The sequence below is a fragment of the Poromitra crassiceps genome (assembly GCF_964638095.1).
Source record: "Poromitra crassiceps genome assembly, chromosome: 1".
Taxonomy (NCBI): domain Eukaryota; kingdom Metazoa; phylum Chordata; class Actinopteri; order Beryciformes; family Melamphaidae; genus Poromitra; species Poromitra crassiceps.
In genome coordinates, this window is record NC_139623.1 from 47438982 (window position 1) to 47455057 (window position 16076).

Sequence of the window (16076 nt, forward strand, 5' to 3'; positions counted from 1 at the left end):
TCGGTTATCGGCATCGGCCAAAATTTTCATATCGGTGCATCCCTATTATCGATGGTCAAATTCGTTTTGACAATCCCTTGCTCGTTTATATAATTGTTTTACAGCTCCCCGCCCTGCCCGGGGAGCTTCACTCAAGCCACAACACAACAGCTAATGTAGCTAGTTAGCTAACTTCCCAAATGCTTGTGACTATAGTGTGCCTCTCATAGCAAAGGCTACACGGACCAAACCAAAATGAGGACTTGGAGAAGTCAGCAAGTTGGACTAACGTTACAAGTTCTGAAAATGTGTGCCTTCGTCATTCATCGGTTGTTCATGTCTATAGCCGTTTTCCCGCATGCGCTTTGTACCGCTAAATGACCGGAACGTGGTCTAATGCCTGCATGTGTGAAAGTTGTCGTGCCGGTATAAGCGCGACCCCGTCATCGCGGAGATTTCACCAGTTTCGAGCCAGTCAGAAGAGCGGTATGCGCGATAGTGGACTCAAGTGTAGAACGGGTCCAGTCATTTCCCGCGACACTCTCATGGGCGAGGTGTACACACGTTGCTTAATGTTCCAGCGGGCATAATCTAATCATTCGCGCACATTAAAGCAAACTGGCGAAAGGATCTTGTGATAATAAGAGCAGTAGCCTATGTCAGCTTCATGTGTGGGTGTGCTGATTTTCCCCTCTCCTCTCTGCTGCCTGCTCGCTCTCTGGCCACAGTCCGTCCTCCTCCTTCAGTGACAGCCCGACAGGGACACAGACGAAGCAAATGCACGAAGCGAAATGTGGAAGTATTTTGCTTACGTTGCCGACAGCGAAGGCAAGCCCGGACACATCAAACGAAGCCAGTCTGTAAAAAGTGCTTCAACGCGACGCAGGTGAACAGATAAACAAGCAAACTTATTTCACCATCAATCTGAAGAAATTTGGGCTAAGGCCAGAAATCCTTAGTGACTTCTACAGAGGCACCATTGAAAGCCTGCTGACTGGCTGCTTCATCACCTGGTACGGGAACTGTACCACCATGGACCGCAGGGCGCTATGGAGAGTGAGACGCGCGGCCCAGCACGTAACAGGACGTGAGTTGCCAGAACTGCATGAACTATATAAACAGCGGTGCCTCAGGAGGTCCCTGAAGATCATCAAAGACACAAATCACCCCCACAACAGCCTGTTCTCCCTGTTACCCTCAGGGAGAAGATACAGGGCAGGGCTCGACATTAACGGCTGCCCGGTTGCCCCGGGCAACCAAAAAAAAAATAGGGCAACCATTTATTGGCCTTTGGTTGCCCCAGGGGCAACCACATTTTAACATGCAAAAAAATATGTACAGCAGCAAACAGCAAAATATACACCAAATAAATATGTTTTAATAGGCTACTTGTTGTGAGTGACATATATGTGACATTTTATTTAGAGATGCTCCGCAATCGATTTGGCCTCTATTGGCTTTGATCGGTGTTCTCAAAATAGCCGATCAAAGCAGGCCGTCAGATGCATTCCAGACAATTAACTGTGCGCACCTAAAATGACTAAACTCCTCTCCATTCCACAGTTTGGAGCCCGCTAGCATACAGCAGGCTGCTCTAACTCAACATGTCCGTGGAGTGGAGATATTTACTCTTGAAACACCAAAAAGCAAGACAGCAACTTGTAATGACAAGAAAGGGGAAAGTGATTACTGAGAAGCTGTCTGTGTTGCCGTGTGCATCTCTCTCTCCCCCTCTCTGATGTTGCATCAGATGATAGTGTTATGGAGTTAATCATACATAGCAACAGGTTGTATTCATTTACACAAAACATTTCAGTGAAAATAAAAAGACAAGAGACATATCTCGGCAATTAAATGTATATTTATTACTTTTCACGGATGAATTGTTTGTAACCTGTCTGCTGCATGTGAAACGGTACATCCTCGTCTCTCTGTAATGCAGTGCGGTCTAGATAGACGAGCCGTTCCAAAACCGGAAGTCTCCAGATGCGGAGCGTACCACTTGGTAGTTTCTGGAGGGGGTTTCCGGGGGATCAGACCAAGTGTTCAAAGTGGCAGGGGTGTTTAATTGTTGGTTTGTTGAAACGATGGTTGAAATGTTATTTAATACATTTGAGTGGAAATGGAAATGTCTAATGACCTAATTGTTCTTGTTTATGAACCAGGTAGCTAATGTTATGAGATAATTAATTGCCAAATACTAATTATGTCTCTTAGCAGGAGCCAGCTACAGGCAGAGGGTCCTTCTCTAAAGCAGCAATGCCTAAATAGTTCAGATTTGATTCATAATAATAATAATAATAATCCTTTTTTGCCTTGTATATTTCCTTCATTTTGTCTGCTTTTTTCAAGTTGTATTTTTCTTTCCTATTTTCTTCAATTGGCCAAATTTGTGTCTGTACTGTATATTCAAGAAAAAATAGCTATGGTATCGGAAAAATATCAGTATCGGCAGATATCCAAATTCAGGTATCGGAATCGGATTGGAAGTGAAAAAAGTGGATCGGTGCATCCATACTTATGACTGCATAGTATCTTAATTACTCAAAATATAAGGCGACTAAAATTGGGCAACCATATTTTTATTCGGGCAACCAAAAGCTCTTGCCAGGTTGCCCCTCCGGCAACCACTTTTAAAAGTTAACGTCGAGCCCTGCAGGGTTCCAAAAGCACGCACAAATCGCTTGAGGAACAGTTTCTTCCCGCAGGCCACGAGACTCCTTAACATACACAAATAGTGTAGTAGCCGTACTGTACCGTACTGTAGCTGCTACCATTACGTATGTCTAATGTTTAATTGTATGTTTAATAAGGAATATGCTATTTGCACCTGTATGTCAAATACGCCGAATTTAAAACGCCGAGTTTAATTGTATGTTTAATAAGGAATATGCTATTTGCACCTGTATGTCAAATACGCCAAATTTAAAATGTTTAAGCACATCTAAAGTATGCACATGACATGTGCACCTATGTGCAGTGAATATGCCACTGTCTCTGACTTGTCTTATCACTATACTGCCTTATTGCTTGTTGTGTCTCTTGTTGTTTTTTTGCACTAATATGCCCTGCTATATTTGTACTATGTTGTAAACGGAGTCCACAGCACAATAATTTCACACGTGATACTTGTACCATGGAGTGACAATAAAAATCTTGAATCTTGAATCTTGAATCTTGAGTTTTGCCTACACGTCACTCCCCACCCGCTCTGCAGTGCCGCCCCGCCCCCCAACATACAGGCAATTTCGCTGCTAGATTCCGACATGCAGAGGAGAGGTGTGAAGGGAAATGTCCGATATTGACTTACAGGTAATTTTCCGGTATGCATGTGGGAAAACGGCTTATGAAAGGCAGCTGTGCTGCTAGGCTAATGGCAAGTGCTAACGTTACCCAGCCGGTGGTAAGTAACGTTAGCGCTTCCTAGCTGCTAGGTACAACCGATGCTGGAATGAGACACATATTTTCAGAACTTACCACTTCAGTCCTACATCCTGGCTCACTTCCAAGTCGTCCCCTTGTTCTGTGTGAAAGTGAAAGGCAGATACGGCCGAGACGAGTGGAAATTAGCAGCGCTACTGTCGGTCGGCAGTGTACTGGAGCAATGTCAACACAGGGAAGGGTGGGGGCTAGAGGGTGTGCACGCGCTGCGTGCCGGCCGGCCACAACGCTTTGTTGCCAGGGTAACAAGTCCTGCCTGACGTCACCAAAACTATGGTTCTCGCACAAAATCGGCATAAATCCATGTAATCTCGTCTACGAGAGTTCATGGGCGGGAGGGGGGGTTCATGGGGGTAACATTAAAACACTTTCACATATTTATTTGAAGCTTAGCCCATGTTTAATATGACCATCCAAGATTGTAACAACATATATATGATGCAAAATTAAGAAATGCATAATAGGGCCCCTTTAATACTATTATACTTCTATAACCATTTGTTGCCCTGCACAGCTCAAAAAATATTTTTTTTCGGGGGGTACGGTGGTGCAGTGGTAAGCGCTGTCGCCTCACAGCTCGAAGGTCCTGGGTTCGATTCTCACCTGGGACGCTGTGAACGCTGAAGGAATGCGTGCCCGTCCGCATGTCCTCAAGTACCCACCGCCCGGGTGGAGTCGTCAAAAGGGCCCTTCTGTGTGGAGTTTGCATGTTCTCCCCATGCCTCCCGGGGGTTTCCTTCATATAGGAACCCCCTTCACCAAAACATGCAATATCCTGGTTGCTAATGTGGTTCCTCCTCTGGTCGTTAAGGGCGCCTGTTCGGAGGGAGGGGAACCGGTTGGAATAGCGTGAACCTCCCACGTGCTATGTCCTACCGGTGAAGCTTCACCTGTCAGGTGAAAAGAAGCGGCTGGCTAACTGCCCATGTCTCGGAGGAAGCATGGAGCCAGTTTCGGCTCTCCCCAGATCGGCAGAGGGTTAAACCAGGATAAATAAAAGTAAATGAGCAGCAATGGGGGTTAAAAATGGGATAAAAAAATCGAGGGGGGGTATATATATATATATATATATATATATATATATATATATATATATATATATATATATATATATATATACCGGTATATATATATTCTCATAAAGAAGAGTCACTTTTTCAACTTGATATTTCACTTCCACACTTGCCACCCCCCCTTTCCCCTTCCCTCTCTCTCCTGTCCCTCCTACACGCTCCCTCCCTCCCCTCTGTTTTCCTTATACCCCTGATTAGACATGTTAATTGTCATTTGTATCTGTTGTAGGGTTGTGCGATGTCATGAAAATACCCATCGTGATTGTTTTACAGTGAAACATCGTTTTGGACGATGGCATCGTCGCGGGTGGGGGGAATAATGAATTATTCATTAAGTCGCTGCGTTGCTGTAATTCCATTTGGCTAGCCGCTGCAATGCCTTCACGTTAACAACACAGGACAGCTGAGCTCTTTGATACCAGCGGGCTTGGATAGGCTATTAGCCTCTGCTCTGTGCTACAGCAGAGCAGAGGCTGTGTCTGAGTTAAAAACTTTGGCACTTCCATGTGAATAATGGCTCGGTATTGGAAACTGTGTATTGATAACATGTACTGTATATCGCGTGAAGACATTAGAGCTGACCTCCCATTGGTTAGAGCAGTGGTTCTCAAATGGGGGTCCGCGGACCTTTGCCAGGGGGTCCGCGAAAAGTTTTCAAGTAATGCTTGAATGCTACATGTTAATTATTCCTTCTCAAACTACTTCCTACATGGTGCTAGTCTATCAAAATATCTTGGCTGTCATTGATTGTGTTGCATAGTGGTTTTCTGTACTGTTGACAAATTGTGATATTGTAAGTCGCTTTGGACAAAACAAAAGTGTCTGCTAAATGACGTAATGTAAATGTAATGTAATAAATAAAAAAATAAAAAATTGTGCAAAATCTTCATAGTTCAATGAAAATAGAGAGCCGCAGGGATGACGTATTTTTGTAGGCTGAATGCGGAAGTCCCGAACTTCCTGGTTCTTCACTGTTTCTGTCTATGGGATTTTTGAATGGGTTTTTGGCGCGATGCTTCAAATAATGTCTGTGGGCAACGCAAGTTTAATCAAACGCGAACCAAGGTTCAGCGGGATAATCTTCACACATGAGGACCACTTTCATGAGTTTTGTAGCGTAAATGCGAGCCCTAGAAGTAAAATGCTCGAGCTAAGCTAATCCAGAACTACACACTGTCGCATAGGCTTCACGTCACGTCAGCACTCAACCTGGACTGTTGTTGGATGTGTGCACTGATTACCCCGGGCTGAACGGGGCTGAACCAGGTGAGGGAAAGAGAATTTCCCTGTTCGCCCTTAAGTGGTGACGTTATTGACGTATATATCCCCATCGACTCAAAAGTGTAGTCTCATTTAGCCGTTTGCTAGCTAGCCGTCCTTTTAACGGCACGTAAAAGCTTCAAAACTCACAAAAGTGGTCTTCATGTGTGAAGATGATGTTACTAAACACTGGTTCGCGTTTGATTAAGCCAGCGTTGCCCAGAGAGATTATTAGAAGCATCGCGCCAAAAACCCATTCAAAACTCCCATAGGCGAAAACTGTGAAGAACCAGGGCTGTTAGCATCGATGATTTCCGGACTCGTTACTGCGGCTCTCTATAGTTTATGCTTTAAATCTAAAATGGTTTATGGATTACATTCTAATAACAAACCTATCAAATTAAAAGTCATGCACGTTACCGTGGAAACAATTAAGCTTAGCCCAAAATCACAAATCAGAATGAGGTGGTCCCCGGTATATTTTCTATCTTGTAAGGGGTCCTTGGCTGAAAAACATTTGAGAACCTCTCGGTTAGAGGACCCGCGCATCCGAGACGAGTCTCGCGCTAGAGCTAGCTCATCGCTCATCACTCATTCTTCCTAGCTGCTAGCTGGCTGCTAGCTGGCCGCTAGCTACTTTTAGGTGATCGCTCGCCTCAAACTCGATGTACTTCGGTGATATTCTAATTCCGTTTTACACAAGGTGCAAACTACGGCTCTCTACTTGTCCACTGTGTCATTCGGGGAGTTTTTTAAAGTAAAACGAGCCATTTAGAAGCGTATTGCTGTCGTTCTCTTCCATGCCTGCACAAGCAGGAGACAGGAAACCGAACGGCTTGACCACAAGTACGGGTGCGACGAAGGGACAAAATAGCGGCATGCGATTAATGCGATTAATAAAAAAAAACGCGTTATGGTCGGCCCTTAATCGCATCGCGATTAACGCGTTAGCGATGACAGCCCTAATCTATATATATATATATATATATATATATATATATATATATATATATATCTATATATTAGATATATATACTTTACTTTACTTTATAGACTAAAGAAAAGAAAAAAAAAAAAAAAAAAAAAAAAAAAAAAAAATATATATATATATATATATACCGTATATATATATATATATATATATATATATATATATATATTTTTTTTCTTATTAAAAAAAAAAAAAAAAAAAAAATATATATATATATATATATATATTTTTTTTTCTTCTTTAGTCTATAAAGTAACCGGTAGGCCAGAGGCCAGTAGGCAGAGAAATCACCGGCCAATATAATGTGAATGTAATTACAGAATGTAATACACATTACCAATGGAGCTTGTTAACGCAATATCTCAGTAACACCTTGACGGAATTTCTTCACATTTGACTCAAACGTCAAAATCTGGACAGACATGGATGTCGACTGCTCACTTGTTGGTGGAAGCATATATCATTGGTCATTCTAGTTGAATTAGTTGGTGTATTTTTTTTATTTTTTTTTAACTGATTAACTGTTTAAACGCTTATCGGTTGACATCCCTGACTGAGATAGTTTGACTGGTACTAGCAAAATGAAATTCCATGCATGCTCAAGTGACACATGGCTGTCCCTAAAGTGTGTTTTAGAGGGTTGTAGTAACTCTGCATGTTGTTCCTCATCTACCCTCAGTTCCCAAGCTCCTGGTGGATCTTCACGTGAAGTTGCTGAGGAAGATCGGCAAGTCGGTGTCAGCAGAGAGATGGGAAAAGCATATAGTCAAAGTAAATGTTTACAGTTTTGTTTTTGTAATTATACATGTGCAAGTGCTGCTATTGTGCAAACATAGGGTTTTGCCGATATTCTGTAGCTTTACATTTGACCATCTCCATACCATGCCTCCGCCGGCGATAGCCAGGCCGAAGGCATTATGGTTTTGGGTTGTCCGTACGTACGTCGAATGTTCGTTAACGTGATATCTTAGGAACGCCTTGACGGAATTTAATCAAATTTGCCTCAAACGTCCACTTGGACTCAAGGATGAACTGATTACATTTTGGTGGTCAAAGTTCAAGGTCACTGTGACCTCACGAATGCCATTTCCAAGCTCATTAACACGATATATCAGGGATGCCTTGACGGCACTTCTTCCAAATTGGCTCAAACGTCGACTTGGACTCAAAGATGAACTGATTCGATTTTGGTGGTCAAAGTTCAAGGTCACTGTGACCTCACGAACACCATTTTCAAGATCGATAACGCGATATCTCACTAACGCCTTGATGGAATTTCTTTGAATCTGCCTCAAACGTCCACTTGGACTCAAGGATGAACTGATTAGATTTTGGTGGTCAAAGTTCAAGGTCACTGTGACCTCACGACCGCTCGTCGTTTCATGCTCGTTAACGCGATATCTCAGGAACGCCTTGACGGAATTTCATCAAATTTGCCTCAAACGTCCATTTGGACTCAAGGATGAACTGATTAGATTTTAAGTTCAAGGTCACTGTGACCTCACAAACGCCCTTCTCTAGCTTGTTAATGCGATATCTCAGGTAGAGAGCTGCAGGCCCGAGGGTACCCTTGCGGGCCCCTCGGGCCTGCCCAATACGAGCCGGGGCCGGGCTTTTTTTTTTTTCTTTTTCTTTATTAATAGGTCCGGGCCGGGGTCGGCCCGTTTCAATAATTAAATGAAATAACGTTGTTAGAGAGACAGTCAAATAGAGAGATATGCAGAGAGACTGCAGGAGCAGGATGGCTGCGCCGCAGCACACAGTTGAGGAACAGACAGAGAGGGAGAGGTGTGTCATTATATGGTCATATTGGCTTCGGGCCTCGCAGCGGGCTCAGGCCAATTCATTTCATAACTCATCCGGGCCGGGTCGGGCACGGGCCTGCATGTCACGGGCCGAGATTTCAGGCCTGCGCAGCTCTCTAATCAATAATAATATTTTCGTGGTCAAAGGTCAAGGTCACTGTGACCTCACGAATGCCATTCCCAAGTTTGTTAAAGCGATATCTCAAGAACGACTTGATGGAATTTCTTCGAATTTTGCTCAAACGTTCACTTGGACTCAAGGATGAACTGATTACATTTTGGTGGTCAAAGTCACTGTGACCTCACAAACGCCATTTTCAAGCTCGTTAACTCAATATCTCAGTAACGCCTTGACGGAATTTCTTCACATTTGGCACAAACGTCAAAGTCTGGACAGCCATGGATGTCGACTGCTCACTTGTTGGCGGAGGCATATATCCGCGGTGCGGCCGTTCTAGTTCCTGAAATGTTGTTCTTGTCAGTATTTGTGTAAAAATGTGTTGAAAATGTGAATACTTTGCATCACGTGAACACATCATGGCTGCATTGCTAACCCTAATAAAGAATTGGACTTTGTAGCGGATCTGCTCATGCAGTCATTTGTTGATGTAATTGAACTTCTAATGCTACATTCATTGCAGATATGCCAGGAGATCAACACTACCTGGGCATGGGAACTCGAAAAAAATGGATACAAGGAGATGACCGTGGAGTGCAAGACAGGAATCCTTAAAGTAAGCACACAAAGTGTTGTTGAACTTGAGAATGGCCAGTCTGCCTTCTCTAATTTAGCATTTTAAATGTTTTTATTAAGTTGAAGTCACAGTACACAGGGATTGGAAAGTGGGGAGAGAAAGATGCACCAGAGTAGCCGAACCAAGCCAGAGTTAGGCCCTGTTTCCATGGCAACGCTCCCTGCATAAAATGGCAAACTTTTTTTTTGCGTTAGTGCCTTCCTTTTACACAGCAACGGCGTTCTTGGTGCCTCAAAACGCAAAAAAGGGAAAACCAGAGTGGAAGTTCCAGAGTGGGATTCTTTGATAACGCCGCCCGTAGCCGTGTTAAGTGGCGAAACACAATTCAGGTGACGACACAGCCCCCCTTCACCATGGAAGACAATGATAGACAAGGAGCATTCAACTAGCCATCAATACAGTCTTATGGTACAAGTGAATCGCATTGGCATTCAACAAACATCAGTCTGATGAGTTGCTATGCGGTTTCAGCAGAGCTATCCTCTGCGCAAAATGATAAGACGTGCTTTTTCTAGTTCCTTAATTCCATGCACATTCAGCAGGTAGAGAGGTAGTGAGCTTAAAAAATCAAATAGCAAACAGTTGCAAACTAAAAAAAGAAAAAGAAAAAGGAAAAAAATTGCCATACAATGAAATAACCAAAGAAAATGGAGGAGAAGAACTGGTTGCTGAGATACATTCAGTGTGAATAACAGTGAAACTTCTGGTTATAATTCCTACAATTTATTGTGGCAGAACTCATGCCATTTTTGGCAGTAATTTCATCAGAGAGGAAGGGATTTTATTGGACACGCTGGATAAGAGTAAGTAATTGTTGTGATTTTTAGGAAGAGTGAGGCCGGAAACTGGAAATCCTCAGGCCAAAAATTACAGCCCTTTGACTGCTGACTGATGCAAGCTCAGATGTAAAGAATATATATACATGAGCCATTTTAGTGCAGAGTCAGACATTATGAAATCATAAGGTATTTAATGTACACTTCCTGATTTCCACGATGATGGACAAATGCAATGGAAGATTATCAGGGCTCGACATTAGCGGAAGCCCGGTTGCCCCGGGCAACCAAAAAATTGCAGCCATTTCTTGGCCTTAGGTTGCCATAGTGGCAACCACGTTTTAACATGTAAAAAATAAGCACAGCAGCAAACTGTAAAAAAAAAAAAAATGCACCAAATACATATTTTTTAATACTTGTGAGTGACACACTGACATTTTATTGCTGTTACAATCGGAATTACCAGAAGGAACTCAGTAGACACGTGCGGTGGGTTTACTCAGGTCAGACGCTGCGCACACCCCGGCTCAGCTGCAAGCACACGTTTGATATGGCCAAACGTTAACCTGGTGTGGTGTCAACATCACAAATGAACGAGCAAGAAAGATGATTCGACTGACAAATAACGAGATGAACCGCTTGCACGAAAAAACAATGGCATTTGAGAAAAAGAGGACAACCGTGTCAGGGGAAACAGACCTACTCGTAAACTATGGACTATTTCAGAACGAACAAACCGCGTGCTCCGAGACAACAGCCGTGGCTCAAAGGTGTGTACTTTCATTTGAGATTGGTGACTGTAGGAAGAAGAAGTAAGACCGCAGACTGTGCGGAATTTCCTGATTACAGCGGTCGGGTTGATATGGGGCCTGTAGAATGGTAGGGGAAACACTGCTGTGGGCAGAAATAGCTTCAAAATGAGTGTTTAGTTACTCTTAAGTTACTTTAAGTTAAAATACAAATTTTGCTTGGATATGAAAAAGATTCTCAGAACAAAAGCTGTAAATTGTACTACGAACTCTAACCTGGTGCATAATTAAAACATATTACATTAAGAATTCACCCCAAAGCAGTTACAAAATACAAATATAGCCGCAAGCGGCGATGCGGGGTCCAAGCTTCCGGTGACTTGGGGGGTATATGTCAGATAGTGCACATTTATTCAGACTTGGTATGTGCACAAGTAAACAAAGTTTGGTTGAGATCCGGTGACCTGACGGTTTCCAAGCAGTACTAGTAGTAGTAGTAGTAGCAGTAGTAGTAATAGTAGTAGTAGTAGTGTTGGTAGTAGTGGGAGTGGTAGCAGTAGTAGCAGCAGAAGTACTGTACTAAGAATAGTAGTAGTAGTAGTAGTAGTAGCAGCAGTAGCAGTAGTAGTGGTGGTTGGCTGTTATAGCGCCACCATCTGGTGGATTGGTGTAATTTTTTCCTCTGAGTAGTGGGTGATGTCTTGAAACTATGTTGAAAGGTGGGTGATGTGGGGCGTATGGTTTCTGAGATCCACACACTTTTAGGGAAGGAAAAGAACAAAAGCAAATACACACAAGTTTAGACATTTATCATTTCAAAACGGTTTCACGTATCCAAAATCCTTTAATAACTTTAGGTCGGGGTAGTCCATAGATGACCCAAAAACGGTTTCGTGTGATTTGGCCAAACGGTCTAGGAGGAGCTAGCAAAAGTAGGTTTTTGATCAAATTCAAAATGGCGGAAAATCTACTAGACAGAAAGGGGTGTGGCCTAGTAGGTTAGATGCATGATGCTCCAGGGAAACCAGTAGATGTGGAATTTTGATTCTACAGCTCATGGTTCAGAAGTTATGGACTGACAAATGTGAAATTGGCTGTTATAGCGCCACCATCTGGTGGATTGGTGTCATTTTTTTACTCTGAGTAGTGGGTGATGTCGTGAACCTGTGTGGAAAGTTTGGGTGATGGGGGGTGTATGGTTTCTGACATCACACACTTTTACGGCAGGAAAAGAACAAAAGCAAATACACAAAAGTTTAGACATTTATAATTTCAAAACGGTTTCACGTATCCAAAATCCTTTAATAACTTTAGGTCGGGGTAGTCCATAGATGACCCAGAAGAATTTCCGTGTGATTTGGCCAAACGGTCTAGGAGGAGTTCGCAAAAGTAGGTTTTTGATCAAATTCAAAATGGCGGAAAATCTAGGCACACGCAAATGGGCGTGGCCTATATGGATAGATGCGTATTGATCCAAGGAATCCAGTAGAAGTGACATTTTGAGTATAGGACACACGGTTCAGAAGATATGGACCATAACGCGAAATGGTCTGTTATAGCGCCACCATCTGGCCGATATGGGTAATTTTTTGTTTCTGAGTAGTGAGGCACATTTACAATCTATGTGCCCAGTCTGGCTACGCTGAGCCTTACAGTTTCTGCTGTACATACAGTTTTACCAGAGAAGAATAATAATAAAAAAAAAAATCGGAACAGATACAATAGGGATCCACGCACTTCGTGCTTGGACCCCTAAATATAGCCGCAAGCGGCGATGCGGGGTCCAAGCTTCCGGTGACTTGGGGGATATATGTCAGATAGTGCACATTTATTCAGACTTGGTATGTGCACAAGTAAACAAAGTTTAGTTGAGATCCGGTGACCTGACAGTTTCCAAGCAGTACTAGTAGTAGTAGTAGTAGCAGTAGTAGTAATAGTAGTAGTAGTAGTGTTGGTAGTAGTGGGAGTGGTAGCAGTAGTAGCAGCAGAAGTACTAAGAATAGTAGTAGTAGTAGTAGCAGCAGCAGCAGTAGTAGTGGTGGTTGGCTGTTATAGTGCCACCATCTGGTGGATTGGTGTAATTTTTTCCTCTGAGTAGTGGGTGATGTCTTGAAACTATGTGGAAAGGTGGGTGATGTGGGGCGTATGGTTTCTGAGATCCACACACTTTTAGGGCACGAAAAGAACAAAAGCAAATACACACAAGTTTAGACATTTATCATTTCAAAACGGTTTCACGTATCCAAAATCCTTTAATAACTTTAGGTCGGGGTAGTCCATAGATAACCCAGAAAAAGTTTAGTGTGATTTGGCCAAACAGTCTAGGAGGAGCTCGCAAAAGTAGGTTTTTGATCAAATTCAAAATGGCGGAAAATCTAGGCACACGCAAATGGGCATGGCCTATATGGATAGATGCATATTGATCCAAGGAATCCAGGATAAGTGAAATTTTGAGTATAGGACACACGGTTCAGAAGATATGGACCATAAGGCGAAATGGTCTGTTATAGCGCCACCATCTGGTAGATTGGTGTATTTTTTTTTCTCCGAGTAGGGGGTGACCTCTTGAACCTATGTGGAAAGTTTAGGTGATGTGGAGGGTATGGTTTCTGAGATCCACACACTTTTAGGGCAGAAAAAGAAGAAAAACAAATAGACAATATAGCCGCAAGCGGCGATGCGGGGTCCAAGCTTCCGGTGACTTGGGGGGTGTATGTCAGATAATATAGACACTGAATTGCACATTTAATCAGAGTTGGTATGTGCACAAGTGCACAAAGTTTGGTTGAGATTTGGTGACCTGACCGGGTTCAAGCAGTAGTAGCAGTAGTAATAGTAGTGTTAGTGTATATGTGTGTAAGTGTGTATATGTGTGTGTGTATATATGTGTGTGTGTGTGTGTGTGTGTGTGTGTGTGTGTGTGTGTGTGTGTATGTATAGGTGTATATGTGTGTGGCAATGTGCACTGGAGCTAGCGGCTGAATTACACCAACTAAGGTACAACCTTGCTACAGTGAACATTTAAGCTAGAATCAGGGTGTAAATGACATTTTCAAGTCAACTTGGCATCTCAGGGCTTGTGGAGAGTTTGATTACACCAGGTGAGCAGTATGGAAGCATTCTATGTATTTGTTTTTTCTATGTTTTTGCTCATGGTAAACTTCACTCAGCAGACAGCTCTGTGCCTGTTGTGGTTAGAGTACAGTTCTATCTCTGTGTGTGATGCGTCCAGAGTGCTTTACCCAGTACACCGACTGCATGCAAGTACCGCATAGTACCCCACTTCAAATAAACCAAACTATACCTTTCACAAATCAACTCAATAAGTGTCAAACTAAATGAATGCCTGCTAAACTGTTTTCGGATGTGCGACATGTGCAAAATAAATAAGCATTGTTTCCGTTTTCGGTGGAGTGTCCCTTTAAGGCCAAAACTAACATCTCAGTTGGCTTTAATTAAAACACAAGATAGGAATACATTTCAAATCACAACACATTGCCGTCACTTCAAATTACCTTCATACCTCCCTTTACATAACATTGAAAATATATTTCAGATTGTGTAAACCTCCCTTTAAACTCACGGATTTGGCTTTTGGAGGTTTCATTCAGCAGGTTTCAAAGATAAGTTGAATTGGATGTTAAAAAACGTTCCCTCTATACTGCCAACTGTCTTGCACCATCTCCATTCATCAGTGATTCAGTGCACCTGGTACAGAGCCTGACCACAGCCCAACTCTGATTGGCTCAGAGTGATGTCAGTCACACTGCAGGATTACAAGCCCGCCAACTTCTGTTTCATGTAAAATACATTGGTGATACATTTTGCAGTGTAAACATTGGTGAACTGGGTTTACAATTATCAAATTATGTGTTCTTAAGTTAACACATTCAGTGCCAAGGACGTCTGTGCACGTCCTAAAAAAAAGTAACGTTCAGTGCCAAGGACGTCTGTGGACGTCCTAAAATCATAATTCATATTATTCCATAATTCTGCTGTTTAAGGTCGTACCCAGCCAGTGAGCATGAATCCCTTCAAGGGATCACACGGCGCCACCTTAAACATCGTCACAGGAGCTGCTCCACCCACCTCAGATCCTTTACTTTGTACAGGAGACAGCGGAGAAAGCCGTGGAAACCGATGCATGCTTTCTGCCAGAGCCGTATATATTGCTCCGTCTACAGCGAGAGTGGGCTCGGCTGCATCCGCGCTCACAACTGAGCTCTTATGCTTCTATCTATCTCCACACGATTTCCTAGAAAGCCAGCATCCGAAGCCGAACGGGCCAAGCCTTTTCGTTCAGTCGCGTTTGCCAGCGCGCATCATTTCCTTGATGCCCATCAAGGAAATGATGCGCGCAGCAAAGCTGGGATCTGTCCGGGGCAAAAACAGAGTCGAGAAAGCAAACTCTGTGCGTGTGGGAGGAGCCCGCAGCTCAGAGGTGGAGAGGGGGGGGAGAGGGGTGTGTGGCTGCACAGAAACCACACCACACGCCACCACATCAGAAAACACCAGCCAGAGTCAGTGAATGTGCTCGAAATTAGGGTGCAAAAGGTATTCATAAAAGGGGCTATATCTTGGAAAGAAAAAAAAAACGACAGAAAACCCTTGAAAGTGCACTTTTTTGAGAGGCTGTAATTTCATAATGGAACTGTCTAGAAACAAAATTTCTTCTTTGGAAGAAGCAGGAGTGTTCAATGTTTCATTAAAGTCCAGCCCCGTTAATATAGCCATAATAGAAAAAATTCTATAGCTGTTTTCAACTGAATGGAAGTGAATCTGGCACAGGCTCCAGACAATTTTACTGAAGCGCTGTGGCACTGAATGTGTTAAAGCAACTCTGCTCAACATGTGGTAAAATATCAGCCAGGATGAGCAGTTAATGAGTGTCACACCTATGAACAGGTGAGGGCAATGTGACCCCTCAGCACTGGACCCAGATAAAACCACAAGGAAAGATGGCAGGCACACAGCAGGACAAGGTGCAGGGTGATTTTATTTTCCCAACATCAAAAGTGACAGTGAGGCAATCAGCATGTTGTCTGTGGATAAGAACACAAACAGAATTATTTACCCAAATACACAATGTTAACAAGCAATCCAAATGACATCAAATTAGCAATAAACAAACAATGTAGCAATCAATTACAGCAACAATAAACAATATATTTTAACCATGCTAAAGAAAAAAACATATGCAATTCACCTTTAAGGTCAGCATGAGTTGGACTGGCTCACAGCACCTCT

The 16076-nt window shown here is 43.0% G+C and overlaps 1 protein-coding gene across 1 annotated transcript in view; it reads left to right on the forward strand.

Moving 5' to 3' along the window:
• rsf1b.1 (remodeling and spacing factor 1b, tandem duplicate 1) overlaps positions 1–16076 on the forward strand; it is a gene marked incomplete at its 5' end in the record, with an annotated part of 67657 nt that overhangs the window by 5891 nt on the left and 45690 nt on the right. The window contains 2 exons of the mRNA XM_083646141.1: positions 7424–7515; positions 9191–9283. Coding sequence (XP_083502267.1) covers positions 7424–7515; positions 9191–9283 — 185 coding nt within the window. The remainder of the gene's footprint in view (positions 1–7423; positions 7516–9190; positions 9284–16076) is intronic.